We start from the raw sequence: 22051 nt of genomic DNA on the forward strand, positions 1-22051 counted from the left end.
GTTCTGCAATATTCTGTGTGTGGGTTTTTTTGTCCTGGATAGACTGTGAAGTATGGGCTTGATCAAGCTCATAAAAAGAAGTTTACAGAGTATATCATCACTGAACTGCTTTTTTAATCTTTTCTAACTCGGGGTGAGCTGGACATACACTGTGCAAGATATTTTAGCTGAAAAAAATCTAAATACAGTCTTTCCTAAAACATGCCAGATTAATTATGATATCACACCTGATTCACCTTTCACTTACGCCAATTTTACCCTGGTATACCCTCCATTAATTTAACTGAAATTACTCTGGATTTGCACTGATGGAAGTGAGATCAGAACCTATATGTAATTTTGGCGGGGGGGGAGGGCAGTGAGGTGGAAGGGGACTGTAGAAAAATTAAAATCCAGCAACAAACAAGAACTCTTCAGATTTTTTTTACCATTTTCTCATCACAGCCTTTGTATGCAAGAAACCATCCCACTGACCTTTCAGTCATGTGTCATGCCTAAAGATTGCGAGACATCAGTTTGGTCCGTGTGGAGCACCTGCTCGAAGACTTGTCACTCGGGGGATCTCTCACCAGGATTCCGAAGCAGACACAGGAGCATAAAATACATTGTAGTAGGCACTGGGAAGGAGTGCCCTGAGCTAGAAGAGAAGGAGGCCTGCAACGTAGGAGGAAAAGAACTTCTGCATCCATGCCCCAGGTATATTACATGCTTTTATCAGCACCTTTTCAAGTGGAATGCAAAGCCCTTGTTTGCCTATTTGTTGGGAACCAGCAAAGCTCTTTGATAACGAAGGTCAAATTTATTCCTGTCTCTCTACGCCCTCTCCCCTTATTTTTGCAAAAAGATTAATGATTCAAAGATTTTTTTTTTTAAAGTATAAATGTAAACTTATTCTTGAATTAGTAGCTGAAAGCCCATGCTACTGCACGGGTGTAATTCATAAATGGATGAGATCTTAAAAATTGAAAGGTAACACACAGTGAATCTCAGTGATGCTCTAAACACAAAAAGCTCGCAACCATGTTTGTAGCTGTTTCCATTGCTTCACACTGACTCAGACATTCTAGGCTTCAAAGTGATGTTCGAGGTTATTATGTGTGTGCTGATTATCTTGATTTATGGGTGGGGTGTGGTATGTTGGGAGAGCTGTATGGATCTGTGTGGTTGTTGAATGAGGGGGGAGTGATACGTTGAAGGGCTGTATGTGTTAGGGGTTATTTTATCTGTTGTGTTGGTGGTTGTGTTGATTTGTGTCTAGGGGGTCGTGCTGGGCAATTTGTGTTGATTTGTGGGAGTGTCAGCTGGGCTCACGGGTGCGGCAATTGGATCAAGTAATCTACTGTCTGAAACTGTTGCATGAAACTTAGCTGGAGAGTGAGACAAGTGATTGGTTAAATTACCTCTGATATCACAATGGTCTAAGATTCTTGGAATGGCATAGATACATGTCTTACTGTTGCCTGGGTATAATATATAAAGTCAAAATGGCTGAAAACTTAAAAATTGGATGGTACCAAACTCTGAATTCCAGTCATGATTGAACAGAAAGCACTCAGCCATGCCTTTAACCACTTCCATCGCTTCACACTGATTCAGACATCTTTGGCTTCAGAATGACGGAGACAATGACAATCCTGGAATCTTATTATATAGACACCTGAAGAGAATTAGTTGCTGCACAGAGGTCAGAACTAGAGGCAGAATCCGTGGCTTTGCAGGTGAGGAAAGAGAGCTCCTGTGCATGCACAGAGCCTTTCTGACTTCATGGAGGTGGGGCAGGTGTCCATGGCTGTCTGTTAATTGGCTCTGGAAAACTTGAAAGGGTTCACAACAGGCAAAGAGCAGTGAAAGCTCATCTTGGTTGACTATTTCTTCTCTCTCCACAGAAAAGAACATCCTCGTGGGTAAATAGGGATTGGTGGGAGGGAACAGCATGGCTTTGACCTTACCAACTTCCAAAACCCTCTCACAAGGAGACACTTTGTCCCCACAATTGCTGACTCCATATTGCAGCCAAAAAGCCTCTGCCGGAGGGGATGGGGAGGGGGAACTCTGCAAGATGCACATCCGCTTGGAAGCGCGAAACCTGTGCAAGTGTCATTAAAGGGATCACAACTGAGTTCCTTCAAAGTCAGCCAATTGCTGATCAGCTCTGTGCCCCCAGCTAGGAGCAGGAGGTGAGGTGGGTAGGTAAAAAAATTCAGTTGCTTGATTGGATCCAACAAACAAGCTCTCGTGTACTGATTTTTACTCTTTACCTACATGCACGTCAATTTCAAAGACAAAAGAATGAGAGATTGTCCTGCTGATTTTATGCTGTGTGTACAATTGTTTCAGTTGATACCTGATTGAAACACACGAACTGCTGGTTAATGAGGAAGTGACGAGAGGTGTGCCTGTAGCCTAGGTTCCCATCCCTGCCATTTTTTTTTGACACTGATGAATTAGAGTACGAGATTGTGACAGTTGCACCACAGCACTGTATAGATGGTGGTGTGGAACACCAGCAAGCGCACCAGAGGCTGTACCCCATGCTGGTGCCTCATACAGCTCTCCCAGTGCTACCCATTGTGCACAGGGAGAGGGTTGTGTGTGCTCTGCTCTACCTGTTAAGATGGAACAGATTGTTCTCTCAGTATGCCAGCTCTGTACCGGGGGTCATTGTGTGTGTGTGTGTGGGGGGGGGGGGGGGGTGATTCTCATCATCCCAGAAACTCTAAGCTTCTTTCCACCCATTCCCATCTGCTTTTCGGCATTCTGCACATTAAAGCACAGGGACTGCTTTTGGCCGCACCCCGTCTAGCAGCTGAGCCGGGTACCCTTTCTGTTAGCACAACGTTCTCACATGATCTGGTCCAGAATGATGACCATAAAAATTTCAGATTGTTCTAGCCACTGGGGCAGATATTCTGCAAACAATCCACAGTGTTTAGTTAGCCATGATTTACAGGGACTAGATGCCCCCCAGGACTGGAAGTAGGCTATGAAGTTATTGAACACCAGCTAGTGTGTGTTTTGGTTAAGCTTGTGAGAGGTTTCATTTCTAGAAGTCCTTCCTTTGGCCGCTCTCTTCTACAGAGGCATATACTGGATGCAAGGAAATCTAACCAATTGGAAAGCAAAGAACTATACAATGGTATTCTATACATTGCAGACCTGTTGGATCCAATACCATTGAGTCTAAAATTAAATCCTATATGAGAAATACAAGATCAGAAATGTCTAAATATTGAGCCTATATACATCACCTGCAGTCAGTAAGAGATTTTATATCTCCACACTACCATCTACAGCCTGTTGATCTGGCAGTTATCTTCTTATAAACACTACTGGAAATTTTCAGATAAGGACAAAGCCAATTTGGCAAGATGCGAGTCCTTCACACTAGAAACTGGTACCTCACAGTTGTAGAATAATGTTGCCTGAGATATGCTAGGAGTGTCATCTTCTGTTTGAGGAGAATGGCATGCTATTTCTCCCCACTGTCAATGTAATACCTAGAGAGAGTATATATTTTTCTCACTCTTGGGTCATGTGTGCCTTGTCCATTGCATTGCTGGGGTAAAGGTGGACTTCCATCCTTTCTTTTCTTCTCTTGCAGAAAGGGGATGAGTACAAAGAACCTAGATCCAGGATTGGAAGCTTAAGGCTTCCTCCTGCATTTGAAAGGCCTACTCACATTCCTTCTAATATGAACTTCATTTTAGTCTATCTGTACAGTGATATTTTACCTCTACTTCCCTAATTCCTAGGAAACACGCAATCTGACTTCTGGTTTAGTTTGCTTTAACATATAGTTCTTATAAGCTCTGCCCATTGCCCAAGGAAGTTTCTCAGGGGGACCATTCCCTTATGAAGCTCTCCATGCCTGAATAGGAAGGAACAAAGGAAGAGTGTGCACGATATCTGTTGGGAACTGCAGCCTGTAGCGCTTGGGATGTTTCCTTCCTTCTCTTGGGATAAGGCAAACACTTGAGCTGGTTTGATTCCATCTAGCAGAGGGCAGTGGTAAATATTATGTACATCCCCAACACTCTAAGGAAAGAACTTGCTACCATCAGCTCCAGAAAACTAGTTCTTCTAAAGGAGACTTTTTGGTAAGACCATTATAAGTTTCCACACATGCCCTGGACGGTAAAGTATGAAGAGCTTTTCACTTTACAGCTAAAATTTAAAATAACTTCCTAAAATCAATAGTTTAAATGCAAAAAGGAAAATATTAAAGCAGCATTAAGTGTCATGAAGTTTAGTGTGTACTGTTCTGGGTTGCTATTAGTTATTCATATGCTTGGCAAATTTAAACACACAAGCTGATTCTTCTTTCATTTACCTGGTTTAAATCAGGAATAAATCAATTAAAGTGAATACAGTGATGTAAAACTGTTGTACGTACAAAGAGAATCAATTTGATAGGCTAAAGAGATGAAGAGGTTTGCAGGGCCTGACAAAATTTACCGTAGAGTATTTAAGGAACTAGCTGAAACAATCTCTAAACCTTTAGCAATTATCTTTGAGAACTCATGGACGACTGGTAAGGTCCCAGAGGACTAGAGAAGGGCAAACATAGTACCTGTCTCTAAAAAGGGGAACAAAGAGAACCCAGGGAATTATAGACCAGTCAGCCTAACTTCAAATACCTGGAAAGATTCTGGAACAAACTGTTAAACAATCAGTTTGTAAGCACCTAGAGGAAAATAAGGACAAGTAATAGCCAGCATGGATTTGTCAAAAAGAAATCATGGCAAACCAACCTAATTTCCTTTTTTGACAGGATAACCAACCGGGTGGATGGAGGAAAGCAGTAGACATGATATATCTGGACTTTAATAAGGCTTTTACACAGTATCACAAGAAACTAAGAAAATATAGTCTAGGAAAAATTACTATAAGGTGGGTGCACAAGTAGGTGAAAAAATAATACTCAGAGTAGTTATCAATAGTTTGCTGTCAGACTGGGAGACTGTATCAAGTGGGGTCTGTCCTAGGTCTGGTGCTATTCAATATTTTCATTAACCAGTTGGATAATGATGTAGAACGTCCATTTATAGAATTAATAGATGACACCAAGCTGGGAGCGGTTGCAAGCACTTTGGAGGACAAGCTTAGAATTAGAAATAATCTTGACAAATTGGAGACCTGGCCTGAAATCAATAAGATGAAATTCAGTAAAGGCAAGTGCAAAATATTCTTCTTGGGAAAGAAAAATCTACTGCAGAAATATAAAATGGGAGAACAACTGGGTTAGGCAGCAGTACTGCAGAAAAGATCCTAGGGGTTACAGTGCATCACAAATTGAATATGACTCAATGTGATGCTGTTACACCCCAGAATGATATTAACCTTTTGTATTAACAAGAGCATCATACGTAAGACATGGGAGGTAATTGATCTGCTCTACTTGGCACTGGTGATGTCTCAGCTGGAGTACTGTATCCATTTCTAGGCACCACACTTTAAGAAAGATGTGGACAAATTGGAGAGAATTCAGAAGAGAACAATAATAATTATAGGAGGCTTAGAAAATATGACCTATGAGGAAAGATTGAAAGAATTGGGCAAATTTAGTATACAGAAGAGAACACTAATGGGGAGGACATTGTCAAATACGTAAAAGGTTGTTACAAAGAGTGTAGTGTTAATTGTTTTCCAGGTCCACTGACAGTAAGACAAGATTGCAGCAAGGGAGATTTTAGGTAGGATATTAGAAATATAAAGATAGCTGAGCACTGGAGCAGGGTATCTAGGGAGGTTGTGGAATCCCCGTCACTGGAGGTTTTAAAGAACAGGTTAGATAAATAGCTTTCGGGGATAGTCTAGATGACATCTTGATGTCCCTTCTAGTTCTACATTTCTATGATGCTATGAATCAAATAAGTTATAAAGAAGTTATTTGCAATATAGCTATCATGGAGTCAGCAATTTCTTTTAAACTATTTTATAATATTGTTTGAACCCCAAATGTGTTTTCATGTTCACTGGGAATATACAGTTTTGCCAGAATTGTAATTATTTCTTGAATTCTCTTGAGTTTCCATGGTTGCCGAGTAACAAGACAATGACATAATAAAAAGAGAAACCTCTTTGCCTTGTCAGCAAGTCAAAGCTTTCCAAAAATTAAAAGTATTTGGAAATAATGAGAAACTTTTAAGAGCTGCTCTTTTATTTTAGAGGGCATGCTGAGATCTGAATGTGAAGGTATTGTATTATGAATTATGCTCATAACGTGTCTTATTTAAAGGTAGAAAATTCTTTTTAGAGTTGTTACGACTTACATGGAAGTGTACCAATTCAGAACAGATAGGCTGCTTCTCTTTCACTCTGAAAATCAGTAGTGTAATCACTGACTAGTTCTTTGAATTGGGAGTGGTGAGAGTGCTCTAAAGGGCAATGTCCTGGCGAACATTATTCAGACACCGGCCTCGTTATTCTTGGGCATACAGAAACTTGACGTGGAGGGTTCACTAGCTTCTCACATATGAGGATTTTGACGTGGTAAATCATGCCTTTTTCAGTTCCAGCTTGGACCATCATAACTTCTACCTGGGCTTCAGTGCAAAAGCTTGAAAGTGAAAAAGGTACAACACAGAGCAACACACTTCATTAGTAACAAAGACCAGCATTGGCACATGGTTGTGCTTCCTGAAGTCCACTGACTCTTCATTGGCTCATGAGCAGAATTCCTGGTCATAATCTACAAGACTTTTAATGGACTGAGACCAACCTCAGAGATCACCTTACCCAGCATACATAGATTCCAAAGCCAGAAGGGATCATTGTGATAATCTAGTCTGACCTTCTGTTTAACTCAGGGCACAAAACTTCCCTGAAAGAATTCCTAGTTGTCAGTCATAGAGAATCCACACAATTTTTGGTAATTTGTTCCAATGGTTAATTGCTCTCACCTTTTAAAAATGTTCGCCTTATTTCCAGTAGGAATTTGTCTAGCTTCAACTTCCAGCCATTGGATTGTGCTATACCTTTCTCTTATAGATTGAAGAGCACATTATTAAACATTTGTTCCCGATGTAGATACTCAGACTGTAATCAAGATACCCCATAACCTGCTCTTTGTTAGATTCAAAAGGCTCTATTTAGCTTATCACTATATAAGAAAGTTTTTCTAATCCTTTAATCATTCATGTGGCTCTTGTCTGAATCCTCTGAACCCTCTTCAATTTATCAACATCCTTCTGGAATTGGGAGCACCAGAATTGGACACAAGATTCTAGCAGGGGTCACACCAGTGACAAATATAGAAGTCAAATTAACCTCTCTACTCCAACTCGATGATATGTTCAACAGGTGCAATGAAGACCGATAGACCCAAGTTCTCACCTTTAAGAGATGGGAACATAACATTCTCAGCGACAGCACCCTAATTGTGATACTCCTTGCCAGAAGAGATCTGACTCAATGCAAACTACTGAAATGCCAAAATACACATTTTTGATTAAATCCTTTTCTTGGGTTGAACTCTTTCAAAACACGAAATCCTTCACACACACACACACACACACACACACACACACACACACACACACACCCATCTGCTGCAATGGAAGATCACACAGAGGAGAACTTGTGTAAATTTAAAAACCAAAGACATCCATTTGTGTAGTACTTAGATAGATAGAAGGTACTATGTAGAGATAAATAGTCAGAGAGCTCATCCTGGCTCTCTGAATAAAAACATTGACCTAATTCAAGATGCTAAGTGTTAATAGAGCTGCAAAAAATATTCAATGTCATATTTAAAGTATTTGTATTTCATTTCTATGGAAGTGTGTTGAGATCCACATAAGAACAGCCTCACTGGGTCAGACCAACCGTACATCTAGCCCAGTATACTGTCTTCCAACAGTGGCCAATGCTAGGTACTTCAGAGGGAATGGACAGAACAGGAAATCATTGAGTGATCCACCTCTGTCATCCACTCCCGTTTTCTGGCAATTGGAGGCTAGGGACATGCAGAGTTTGGGGTTGCATCCCCACCCATCTTGTCTAATATCTATTGATTGACCTATCCTCTAGGAACTTATCTAATTCTTTTTTTAACCCAATTATAATTTTGGCCTTCATAACACCCCCGGCAGTGAGTTCCACAGGTTGATTGTGCAAATGACTGTGTGTGTGAAGAAGTATTTCCTTTTGTTTGTTCTAAATCTGCTGCCTATTAATTTCATTGGGTGACCCCTGGTTGTTGTGTTGTGATCATTTTGGCACAGCAGCTCTATCTGCTGCACACCTGGACAGAGTAGGTGTGTCTATGCAAACATGGTCTTCACCTGAAATCCCCCCCCCCCCCGGTTCATCGCTAGATGTTAGGGGAGAGCTCATTCAGACCCTCCTTACACTAAGTGCAGGGAAATTCTCCTGTATGGTAGGTTTGGTAGATACAGTAGATGATAACTGTAGTATATCCGATATCTCTTTGGTATAGTTGATTTTTTTTTTTAACCGACAGCCAGTGTGTATATTTAAATCAACTAATACATGAGTAGAATTTTGCTTTTCATAAACTCTTATTGTATCATAGGGCCTGTCTGACTGATAAAAGCAACACCATTGAATTGATATGGTTTTACCCTCTACTTTAAAGTTTTTCTGTTGATAAACAGGCAATGACTACAGCACATGGTTGCTCAGCAGCAGAATATCCACTTGTTCTGTGTACTGCAATTCTAAGGGGATTTTTCAACCTTGTAGACCGATGAGGTTTAATTATGTTTGAGCGGAGATACATTTAGTTATGTTGTATAATTTTGAATGCTAATGGCCTGATTTTCAGAAGGTCCAGAGCCTAAAATTACGCTGATTTAAATCAGTGCGTAAGTGCCTAAAACAAGTATTTAGATGATGAAATAAGGACTTATCTTTAGGCATCCAGTTTTGAAAATTGGGTCCTGTATACTCTAAAAGATATGATATTTTAATCTGATGTGGGAAGAAATGTGGTAGAGTACCTTGTTCAGTTAAGTGTGATTCTCTGTCTTCATATGAAAACTGGAGACCTGTATTAATACTGAATATTAGAAAAGCTGTGATAACCTACAAAAGGAACTTCTGTACAAAAGAATTCTCCATTATTTATGTATTGTGGGAGTACAATTATTTCATGCATATCATGTACAGACTGTATTCCTCTTTGCTGGTAATAAACCCTGTGAATGTATCCAAATGTGCACAAGATATACTGCATATTATTTAAGAGAGAGTAAGACAGCTAATCTGAAAAGTACCTGTAAATTAGAAATAATTGGCAATATTCACAACATCTTCCATGAAGACATTACAAAATTCATAAGTGCTTTGAGGCTAGAAATGACTGATATTCACAAGATCTAATGTTTGGAAAATGTTGTTGAAGTGTGCTCACTTTTGTTTGTTTGTTTTTTTTTGCAAATAATTTGCAGTTTAAGTTTCCTTGTAATATCTATGCCCTACCTACACATATTTTCTAAAGACAACACATAGAATTTCAAGCTGGAAATGTTTCTTCACAAAGGACATCCAAAGGTGCATGCACTTATGATTTATGTGACAAGACAAACACATCATGCAAATTTAACAACCAGTGAAATTGAGATAACAGGAGAGTGTGTTTTGTTTTGGGGGCAAAGGAAAGAATGAAACTTATTTTGTACATATTTTAAGAAATTAGGACCATATGGAGACTGAGGGAATATGGAGAAAGGGAGGCAATAGAAAAGATTGCAGAAGACTCTAAGGAGAATGGTAGATAACACAATATATGCGTCAACAGAAACATTATAATACTTGGTATTTATATGGTGCTTTTTTATCTGTAGATGTTAAAGTTTTTCACATAGGAGAGGAAGTATCTTCTCCATTTTGCAGATGGTCAATTGTTTCTCAGTCTGGTGTCCTGTTCATTGGATCAGAGATTGTCAGTGCCTCTGAAAGATCCCCCACACTTGTAGATGAGATGGGAAAAACATGATTTTTGTTTCTGTTCCTTTCCATGGTTTTAATAAATTCTTTTTTGGCAGATCAGCCATTTTAAACCTCCAATTGCACCGTGTATTCTAATACACAAACCCTCTGATGTATCCAATTCAAATTTGGGTGTTTGTCTATGTGGCACTTACATATTTGTGTGTCAGAATTTAAACCTTTCCTGAACAGAAAATTCCAAAGTGTTTATGTTCTTTATTATACACAAATTAACTGTGCTGAGAAAATACGTTTTATCTAAATCTGATGTGTCTCACAACTTCAAGAAAAAGAAATTAATTCAAGTATTGCAGTCCTCTTCTAGAAGCAATTGGTAGTACCCAATACACCCTAGAACTTTATGAAGCTATCACGCACAGGCCAAATCCCAAGATATTCTTGAACGCTTGGTACTCTGTTGACTGTGCAAGGGTTCAGTACCTCTCACAATTAGGTCTTTAGTTTTTGACAGAGAGTTATGGCCTTGTGACCTGAGGGCAGGATTAACAGCCAGCTTTCAGACTTACTCCCTGTATGGAGCAAATCACTTAATCCCTGTTGATACACAAGTGTGAAAAATTCTACATAAGTACTGGATTAACGTATTGCCTGGTACTGGTAGGTCTGTCTTGAAGTAGAAAGATGTAAGACAAAGATTAAAGTGTTTGCATACTAAAGAATAACAAATTTCTAATATAAAGAAACACCCATTGCCCCATGGTCTTATATAAAACCTTGTTTTACACACACTATTTTTCTTCCAAAGGTTTTCATGGAGGACTTCTGAATGGAAAACGTGCCAAGTTACTCTCCTCCTTGATGGACAGGACCCTCGCCGACATAAGCACACAGCCCTTTGTGGAGGTGGGATACAAGTCCGGGAAGTGTACTGTGTCCAAAGTGTGATAGAATCTGGGACACACCAATTAAAGGAAGGTACGTTGTTAGAGGTTATCCTAAAATGCCTATTACAGGGATCTAAAAATTGGAAAGGTAAAGAACTATTCAATAGCATGAAGCTGCATGCTTTTTTGCTGCCACTGAGCTGGAGAAATATGTTTGTGGGTAAGGATAAAATGTCTCAGTGGCCTGCTAATAGACTCCATTGGAATCATGCTGCCTGGAAGCTGAAGGAGGGAGTCAGTGAGCCCCAGAGCCAGTAGAGCATGGCTGTGCGGAGATTCCTTGCCTCCTATGGGTCCCCCCGTGATCTGAAGGATTCTGGGTGTGAAACCACTGCCCATCATGTGTGGTGATGGGGACACACTGTCTCCCACTCCCCAGTCTCTCTTGGAATGAGTTCAGAAAAACGTCTTCCTCCTGTCTCACGGGTCCGGGGGGGAGGGGCAGACCTGCCTCACCCCCTTGTCCCCATTTGTTGAATCCACTTGGCCATTTTTTGATATTGGTTCAGTTATTTATCAATACAGTCAAACCTCAGAGTTACAAACACCTTGGGAATGGAGGTTGTTCGTAACTCTGAAATGTTCATAACTCTGAACGAAACATTATGGTTGTTCTTTCAAAAATTTACAACTGAACGTTGTCTTAATACAGCTTTGAAACTTTATTATGCAGAAGAAAAATGCTGCTTTTAACCATTTTAATTTAAATGAAACAAACACAGAAACAGTTTCCTTATTTTGTCAAATCTTTTTTTAAACTTCCCTTTATTTTTTTCGTAGTTTGTTTAACACAGGACTGTATTTTATTTGCTTTTTTTGATCTCTGCTGCTGCCTGATTGTGTACTTCCGGTTCCAAACGACGCATGTGATTGACAGCTCAGTTTGTAACTCTGGTGTTTGTAACTCTGAGGTTCTACAGTACGTCAGCCTATTCCTGGTGTGGCTTAATTCTCTGCTCAAGACCAATACACAACCTTTCTTATGATTTGATGGGAAAAGCCAAAATAATAATGTTGCAACTTCTGAGCAGACAGACAAGTGTTGGAGTTAGAATGAGTTATTTTGCTTTTGGAAGAGTAATGAGCGGATGCAGATGTATTATGAATACTTTATCCTTGTCTTTTTTATCTGCAGTATGTACTGCTCCTGTAGAATATGGCTTTGAGCAGAGATGGTAAGATAGTAAGAACACAACATTTAAATTTAGACTTATTTACTTACAAAGCCAAAGGAAATCTTTATTAATGGCAGATTGCATGTCCTATCTGCCTGCAAAATAACCTCTCAGACTACAGAAAAACAAGACTCCATTCAGTCCCTATACAACTGCTTCTCCTGTTCCAAGAAGCTGGAACCTTGCTCTACCAACACACACATTCCTTTATTCTTCATTATCTTGCAGTGCATGTGTCTCATCAAGTGAGGAAACTGTTTTAGTGACTACAGTAGCATAAAATTTTGGCTGTCTTTCTTACCCTCACAACAGTTTCTTGCATTGACCAAATCTCAGTAATGGGCACGTCCACATGCAGTAAGCCTCAAAACTATGACTGTGCTTGAACTTTGATTTGTATTGTGGTAGCACCTAGCAGCCCGCTCACAGACCTGGACCCCATTGTGCCAGATGCTATATAAACACAGAAATAAAAGGTGGTCCCTGCCCCCAAAAAGTTTACAATTGTGATATGCTAAGGCCTTTATCCAAAAGTGCTCAGCATTGTTACTAGAAGCAATGTTTTCTGAATAACTTCCAGATGTGATGAACTGCTCTCTGAGATGGATTGTGGCTACATATGTGTCTTCCACGGTGGAAAGAAGCCAATGTTGGTTGAATCTTTTCAGATCAATCTGAGAAGATTATCATCTCGGGCACTGTAACCAACCGTAGTGTTTTTGAAGGAAGACTTAATTAAACACTATGTCAAATGTATTGTGGTTTTTTGTGTGTGTCTATCATAGGACTTTTTTTTTTTTAAGTAAAAATGTACAGGTGAATCCATTTATTTAAATACAACATCTTGATTCAACTTCTCACCAGAATGCAACTTCATTTCAAGGGTTGGCTGGAAAAAAACAATTCCATTTTGCAAAAAATTTTCAGGTTTTGAAATTTGTTTTCATTCCAAAGCAGAACAAAATCGAGACTTTTAGAAATGTTAATGGAAAAATTGAGAGCACAAGATACAACAATAGCCTAGATAGCCTGGTGCTTAGGGCAGACACTGGGGATATGGAAGAGCCAGGTTCAAGTGCCTGCTTGGGTCTCCCACATCTCAGGTGAGTGCCCTAATCACTGAGTCTCTTCCAGGAGTATCTCTCTTGTTTGTTCTCTGTCAGAAATACCATCTTGGACCGGAGAAACTTCCCTGACAAAAAATTATTCAAAACCAATATGTTTCTGGAAAACATTTCAGTTTCAATTGAGAAAGTTTTGTAAAAATTGTTTGACTAGCTCTATTTCTGACCATACTCTTTCTGTCTTTCTCTCCCTACCTGCCTCTGCCCCTATTTAGACAAAGAACACTACTGAACTATCTTGCCAACACACTGCTAAGTTTTAGTTCCATAGACTTTGGCATCTATAGTATATTTTCTTAAACATCTGTCCTCCATACACATATGAAAGAAACTAAATTCTTAAATATCGTAAGTCATTTATTTTCCCTTATGGTATATAGTATAAGAATTTTGGTGGCAAATTCTGTTTTAAGTTACATCAGTGTAAATCCAGACTAATTACAGTGGAGTTTCTCTGGACTTACACCCACATAGTTTAGAACAGAATTTGACCTTTATCTCCAGTTTTTGAACTTATTCAAGCTTTTCTTTGTTCAAAACAGACTATATCCTATACGTCATATGGGCCTTTACATTTTTCCAGAGCAGCATCAAAACCTTTTGGGAGATCATATCCCTATTTAGGCAGCTCTTGCTCTCTTTAAAAACAGTAAATGTTGCCCAAGGGGGTGTCATGCAATAGGATAAATACATATTTGTGTAAATGAGGAAGGGTATTAGCAGCTACTTTGGACTCGTTAGCCAGCTGGAACATATATAGGACTTGTACTGTATTTGAATTAGCACTAACCCTGTCCTATATTCAATGTGTACTGCACTTCAAATTCATGCCTATATTTGTAAAGCTGCAGGAAGAAAAAAAAATCAATTTATGACAAAGAAATTAGATTTTGGAGACTCGGATCTTTGAGTCCTGACCTTCCTGTCTTGTCTGTGAAAGTATTTGGAAAGAATAGGCTAGAATGTATTGGCTATAGGAAAATGTGACTGGTACCCGGGGCGAAAGATAACTGATGGTCAGCAGTGTCATGAAAGGATCTTTGTTTGCTAACTGAGTGGTGGTGCTGAAGCTGGATTAGTGGATCCAATTCAGAGTAACCTTTTTCTCAGGTAAGAAACCGTCCCTTTCTTATCAAAAGGACCTGATTGAGAAGATGACGAAGAATGTACCTCCACAGTGTGAAATATATTCAAGCATGCCTGTGTCAAATCTGCATTGTTGGGATGTTGAGCTATTGATCTAACATTCTGTGAGCAGAATTTATAAGATTAAAGTCACATAATAGAATAATAAATATGTAACAGCTGGCTTCTTCAATAGAAACCCTTTAGAAGCAAGACTGAAAACGATTTTACGCAAATCTTTGGGGTGTAAAGCTGGCATGCTTTAAATTTGTAATTCAGGATCTTAAGGGTTTAAATTCATGAGGGAAAGCAACCTATTTATCATAGAGGTATAACATTTTTAGTTCTCAGATGTCTGGGAGCTAGCTGAAGTGAAAGGAGCAGATTATATAGAAAACATTTTGAAAGTAAAATATTTAACTTTTTTAAAAAATGTGACTAGTTTCTCATGAAGGTATTTGATATGACATGTAATATTTACTCCATTATTACTGGTGCATTTATTTATAGGGCTGTTTATTATATGGTAAGTAGTTAGTCTGCTTCACCCAGTCAATTTGCATGAGACTGTAGATTTTAGTTCAGTTTCTTATCTTTGAAGTCTAAAAAAATCAAGTGCGCATATTTATATTTTAGGGCCATTTATGCCACTGGAATATGCAAGTCATTCACAGCCCGGTGATAAGGGCATTATATATTTTCTTATTATAAAAACAAAATGACTTAATTTTTCTTTGTTTACCACACTGGAACATCCACAAAGAAAAGGACAGTCACAAAAAATGAAGTTTTACTTAGAATAAAAATATCCTAATTTTAAACCATTAGTGGAGGGCTAATCTCACACTGTTCCAAGGTTTGGTTCAGAGCCTTTCCTGAAGTGTATCCAAAACTTCTGGATTCCCTTCCCTTTCTTCTTCATGACTTCTCTGGCAATGTGACTTCCAAGTACATTGTGGCCTTTTCTCAAAGCTTTCTAGTATCCTATGACCCTTGCTTTTTTCTAACCAATCATCAACAAGCTACCTGCACACCCTCTCTTCCCATGGTCACCTTCATTGGTCCCCAGTATCCCTACTCCCTTAAGACTCTTCCAATAGATTCTCAGCTGCATCCCTCCTACCTTCTGCAGGTCAGTCATAATACTTACAATAATAAGCACTATGCCCCATTGTAAATGTTTGCCTGATATATTTCTATTGTGGTAGCACTGAGATACACCAAGCAGGATTGGGACCACGTTGTACTACGAGGTGAACAAACACAGGAAGACCTCTTTTCTCCTCCGAAAAGTTTATAATGTCAATTCATGTAGCCGGACTTCCTGATTGTTCCTAAATATATTGAATCACTGTTTCTTCTGGCAACCTATTATTAACTTCTTTCCATGCTGAGATTAGCCTTTTATTTATACTATGAAGTAGTTTTCAGTTGATAATGGGACTTTACTTCTCACCTTGTGGCTTCCAATTTTTTTTTAAATGCATAAAAAAATCCCTTTCTATCAGACACAGGATGAAGCAAGTTTCCTTAACAGTCTCATGTGAGGAGCTAGTATCAGAGCCATTTCTAAGCTAAAAAAAATGATCCAGTTCTCCTTTGTCCACTATTTTGTCATCACTATCAAAACCGTGTCTTTCGGGCTGGAGACGTATGACTTGCCTTTACAGAGTTGTGATTATTTGTTTCTATTGTATACCATGTAGGTGTTTTATATTGTAATTCAGTCTTCAATGACAGGTTTCAGAGTAACAGCCGTGTTAGTCTGTATCCGCAAAAAGAAGAACAGGAGTACTTGTGGCACCTTAGAGACTAACAAATTTATTAGAGCATAAGCTTTCGTGGACGAAAGCTTATGCTCTAATAAATTTGTTAGTCTCTAAGGTGCCACAAGTACTCCTGTTCAGTCTTCAATGATTTTCTCAACTAATTTCCTCTAGTACTGAGTCACTGGCCTATATTTCCTGGCGTCACCAATAACAACTTTTAAAAATGGATATTATCCCTATCTTGGCCTCTGGTAAATAACTAACTCTGTATGGATCTGCCAAACATTAAATATATATTGACTTCTGTTGTGGTGGATATCAAGATGTATTGTCCTGAGAGGTGAATACTGACTAAGGTGAAGGCAAAGTTGAGATACTCCTTAAGGGACAATAAATCTTGACGTTGTCACATTGTTATGTGTGTTCGAAATAGGCTTGTCACAGATACCTAGAAACTTCTCCGTTCTGGCCATGAATTTCTGAAATGTTTAGGTGTTCATTTTAAACTAACAATCTTAAGAGAGATGAAGTTAAAAGTCCAGGAGAAAGTATCATTTACCTTCTGGGAGGAGTGAAAAATAGTTTTGGGAAGACTTTCTGTAGTCAGGATGTGCATTCACTCTCTGATCGGTTAACATTGTTCTTTATCTCAGTATTGCCTTGTGTGAATGTAAATAGTCGAAACTTCCTGCATCAGTGTGACTATATTTATTAGCCCAGAATTAATTTATATAAGTCACTGCTGTAGAACTGGGCAGTGTTTCAAAGAGTTACAAGATTTGCATTCAATTGAGTTTTCAGGCTTATTCTACAGATCCAGAAGAACATCGGATTTTTAAAAATATGAACAAACATGATCTATAGTAAATGGGCTGCTCTTTGATTCAGGGGCATTGACCCAGAAATTCTGAGAGGAAACACAAGTGTTAGCAAGCTGAAAATATGACATTTTTTCCCAAACAAAGTAAATGCCTTATTTACAGTACAAGTGCAATTATCAAACAAGTTAGAAGGTGCAATAAACCCTGACCCTTCCAATACACAGAGGTCTGTCCATTTATCACAGCAATACACTGAATTCTCTCCCACTGACCCTTTGCAATAGAGCATCTTTGATCTAGGATGAACTATTTCTGCCTTGTAGGAAGTTGCATGTTTGCCAAATGACAAAACTCAATCAATGAAAAGAATCACAGAAAGAGACACTTTATTGTAACACTGAACAAAGAACTTTATTCAAATAAGGAAAACAGCATTATCCATAAAGGTATTCAGCCTCTTTTTCTCTGCTTTCCTGCAGAACCTTTACCCATCTCCTTCCTACCAGTTATCCTGCTACAGTTTTAAAGAAATACTATGTATATAGTCAGACAAATAAAAGCAAATAAAGCTCTGCTGGAACTCAGAACAGGGTCAATGAATGAACTGCATCCTTGAACTAGTGGGAGCCACCTTTGAGTTTGGGTTGTCTGCCAATCAGATGGCTAGACAAATGATGGAACTCTTTTACAGATGGTCAGTTCTCTATTAGAGTTCACCTGGCCTTTGTGTGGCAAAAGAAGTAGTGCTTTTACAGCCACCATGTCTAGTCGAAATGACTTAGTTCATTTAATACCGTTATGTGTGTTTATTAATGTAGCCTATTCCTTTTTGTTCTTATTTCTGAAATATTTCATTAAAAGTTTTCATTTCTGCAATATGCAGTAACTACTGGCAGGAATTTGGAGGACTTTTTGACATTTGACCATATCCATGTGCATATTTCTAATTCATCAAGGTATTTTTAGAAATTATATATTCATACTCTAAACGTATGGATGATTGCTACCATTTTTATTTCAAAATAATGTCAAAAGATGCACAACATGGCTGAAATGAAACAGTTATACTAGAATGGGATGTGACTTAATTCTTAGAGTTGACTCTGTGCCCTAAAACTGATTTGCTTTCATTTTTCCCAGTGTGTTACAAAAAATGATAAATTATTTTGCTAAACCTAGTGCTGAGGGGATATTAAGTAATGCAGGAAGCCTCTTGATAAAAAAAAAAGCCTTATGGTTAAAATTCTAATATTTATCTTACCCTTTCTGTCATTTGACTTTTGCAATCTGTAGAAAAGGTCTATTTACTTTAGCAGTAAGGTGAATTGGATTCCTGCCAGCTTGGTGTAGTCCCTAAATGAATATGTCAAAGGCAATATTGTTTTTCAGAAATCATTCAGAAAGCAGTCTTTTTAACATTAATAGTATCTTTCATTAGTTTTGAATTAAATTTCATCTATTGCCATTTAATAGTACAGTTATATTGTAGAGTGCCTGAGGAGCAAGAGGTATGAATTCTGAGTCCATGACTTAGAATCTAAGTCGCTGCTCAGTGTTCCTGCATCTGAACTTGAAGTACTAGCATGAGAGAATCTTGTGCATTAATGTTTGCTGAGACAAGCACCAAAGCCTTCTGTAAAAGCAATTTAAGACCATGGATTCCTTTAAGCATAAAATGGTAGATCATCAGGAAGAAACAAAGAAATGTTTGCTAATACATATAGCATATAGTTTTTGAAAACACTTTTCCAGTCAGTCCCATGGTCCCTTATTGAATGCATTGTATGTAAATACATCTGGGCCATATCGTCTTCCAAGATGGAGAGTCTGCTGGTATTGTGCAATCTATCCATCATGCACAGCCATGGAGATCTACATAATTAATGGTGTGAATGATGGCAAGATTTGGAACAACAGTTGGAATTTAGTTAAACCAATGTGGTGCATGAGCTAGAGGAGAATGTAATTAATCACCTCATCACCATTGGTTTCTGTAGTATTAATAGCAGTAAAATGTAAACACATTTTTTTCCTCTATGGCAAGTAGACCTGACCAGAATATTCACAGGCCGTGGATCTGCTGAGTAAGGTGTTTCAATTGTACATAGTTACTTTTAGAGAGAAAATACAGCTGGTACTCTGATTCAGCAGTCCAGTCCTAGACTGGAAAGCCCTTAAGCATGTGCTTAACATAAGCCTGCATTTAACTGCTTTGCTGAATAGGGATGGACTTAAGCAATGCTTAAATATTTTGCTTTAGGACATAAAACACTATGGGTCAGGTAGGTTCTTTTTTGCTGCTTAATTAGAGCCTAGCAGATTGGGTTTGCTCCAGGAAACAAATGCCAGTAGTAAATTCAGAAGCTCTGTGACGTTTATATGAATGAAACTACAGTCCATAACTTTTTTTCCTGTTTAGTCACTAGGCCTGTTGACAAGAAACTATGTGTTGGCCCTGCTCCCTCTGCCTCCCAGCTGTGCAACGTTCCATGTTCTTCTGACTGTCTGGTTTCCTCCTGGTCTGCATGGGGACCCTGTGTTCATGAGAACTGCCAGGATCACCAGGGACGAAAAGGTGATTTAAGTGTTTCTCTCATATACTACAGCCTGTAATTAGGTCTGAATTAAACTAAACGCCAGCATGTTAGGATAGGAATTTAAAACAATTGGATCCAAATGTAGTTTCCTATTGAATTCCTTTGATATAAGTTGGAACCAACAGGTGGATCCTAGGGTAGAAAGTGGCCTTTGATGTTGTAGGCTATTGTTCTTGAAAAATATGTGTGAGATCCTCATCCCTACTCCAGCCCCTCCACATTTGGTAAAAGGGCTAGAGAGACATAGAGGGGCTTTAAAAGTCTTCTGAGAACTGTCTCAAAAGTCCTGGTGTAGGGGGCACGCTGGGTGTGGAGCTGGAAGGCGGGAGGAGAATGTCAGGCTCAGAGTTGCAGCATGTAGCAGTGTGGAGATTCTGGGCAGTGCTGGGGGCTCATAGGGCAGCCTGGGAAGTCTGCTGCAATTTAGGCAGACATGAGAACCTGTCTAAATTATGCTGGGAGCAGCCCCCACCTCCAGGGTTGTGAGGATGCAAAAGTGGTTTAAAGCTATCTCAGCCTCACTTGCCCCTGGGCTGCGAGTTCTGTGCTGTGGCGGTGTGCAGCACAGAATCACCCCGTTAGTTTCTAAATGTATTCTCTATGTTAAGTATTTAAAGAATGGCCCTCATCAATCACACGCCAAGGGGCAAGTCTCCTCATTTGAAAATGTTGCCCAATGTTTTCAGAAAGTGGAATTTTTGTAATTGTGAGTTTTCTAAGATGGTTAGAGTTGGTTTGAATGTGTCAAGTAAAAAGGTCAAAAAAGGCCTTTTTGCAAAAATGGAAATGTTTGTAAAATCATTTCATTTAAAACAATTTCTTTTTGCTTGTTGGAAAGTGTTGAAAGCAACCACTGAAGCAAATTCTGCTCATAGTTCTTTGGCATGGTTTTCCTCATATTTTGTTTCTTGGCCATGGAGTTTTGTGGCCTCCAACCACGCTCTGTCCCATGTCCTCTGTCTGGGATGTTGGTGTAGTAGAGACTCAGAGGGAAGTGTGCTGTTTTCTGAATCACCAGCCCTACTTTCTGCAGCACCAAATGTTTTCTCTAGAAGATTTCCATCCAGGTACGGACTTGCTTCCTCCAACTCTGCTGAGTCAATGAGTCCTAATGAGAACATTGCTTGATGCAGAATGGCTGAACACCATGGTAAATCCACCAATTCAAACCATGGATATAGCTAGTTTATACTCTATCATATCCAAAACAAACCCATGCTGAAAGACAATTACTTGCATACTAGCTCCACTATTGAATATAGCATTATGACTTTTGTTTTCATTCAAATGGCATTAAATTATGTACTCAGTTCTTTAATTATTTTTGTAACCTTTTTCTTCCAATATTAAATTTGAATCTCCCACTTTAAAAGGATGTTATTTTGAGGGGGTCCAATATGAATTATATATCTTCAAAAAGCAGAGTAATTATTTCTCAGTAAACTGGCCTTTTGTATCTCAGAACAAGATTTTTCAATCTCAGAGTCCCAGAAGGAGGTTAACTGTGGTTTAGATTTTGAATTACTTGTTTGGTTGTCTTTATCTTTTTAAAATTGTATTGTCATCATGACATATATAGTTTTTACTTTATGTCCATGTATTTGGACATATGTTTTACATCCAAGTTCAGTGAAAAGGCATGTATTGGATCAAATGGCAGTGGAATTGGGGGATGGATTGTGGTGGAAATCAAGACCACTGGAATTCTGCAACCAACATTATGTTTGCAGTGACAAAACTGTAAATAGAGAGAGATACATTCTGTCTTTTTTTTTTCTTTTTTTTTGCAAGGCCAGTGAGCTTGCAAATATTTAGAAGGCCTTATGAATAAGGCTAAGATTTTAGCCATGGGTATTTTTAGTAGAAGTCATGGACGAGTCATGGACAATAAAAATCCAGGGCCCCGTGACCTGTCCATGGCTTGTACTATATACCCCTGTCTAAATCTTGAGTGTTCTGGGGGGCTCCGGGAGTACAGCTGCTGGACTGGAGGGGGGGTCTGGGGTACCTGCTGGTGCTCGGGGGGCGGGGGTGTAAGCGCAAGGGGCGGCCTGGGACTGGCGCCACCACCATTGCTGGTCGGGGGTGGCAGTGCTGGCTCAGGACCGCCACTGCTGGCGGGGTGGGAGGCAGTGTGACTGGAATCTGTGACCTCTGACAGACTCGTAGCCTTACTTATGAACATTGCTATACTGTTTTTTTTATTAAAAATACAGTTTGAAATGCCTTAGAATTCCACATGCCCTATATATCAACTTTTGCAGGCAAAATATCTTAATACTGTTGATAAAAAATTTCTCTGTTCTGTCTTTCTAGGATTTAGAATGAGACAAAGGCAGATTATTATGGAACCCATTGGTATGTCTCAGGGTTGTCCACACTTAGTAGAATCTATTCCTTGTGACGACCCAATGTGTTACCAGTGGGTCATTTCCGAAGGAGCCTGTGTACCTGATCATGGAAAATGTGGGCATGGAAATCGCATACTGACAGCCATATGCAAGAACAATAAAGGTAGGTGCAGCTAATTTTAAGTTGGTCACCTTTAAATGTGCATCTTGTTTTGTGTGTTCCTTTAAAA

The 22051-nt window shown here is 39.1% G+C and overlaps 1 protein-coding gene across 2 annotated transcripts in view; it reads left to right on the plus strand.

The window, feature by feature from the left end:
- Positions 1–22051, plus strand: part of THSD7B (thrombospondin type 1 domain containing 7B) — a 491576-nt gene that overhangs the window by 200360 nt on the left and 269165 nt on the right. For both annotated transcript variants that reach the window (XM_034786451.1, XM_034786452.1), the window contains exons 4-7: positions 445–696; positions 10721–10890; positions 19293–19448; positions 21787–21984. In XM_034786451.1, the coding sequence (XP_034642342.1) occupies positions 445–696; positions 10721–10890; positions 19293–19448; positions 21787–21984 (776 nt within the window). The remainder of the gene's footprint in view (positions 1–444; positions 697–10720; positions 10891–19292; positions 19449–21786; positions 21985–22051) is intronic.

Source organism: Trachemys scripta, chromosome 11, assembly GCF_013100865.1.
Source record: "Trachemys scripta elegans isolate TJP31775 chromosome 11, CAS_Tse_1.0, whole genome shotgun sequence".
Lineage (NCBI taxonomy): Eukaryota > Metazoa > Chordata > Testudines > Emydidae > Trachemys > Trachemys scripta.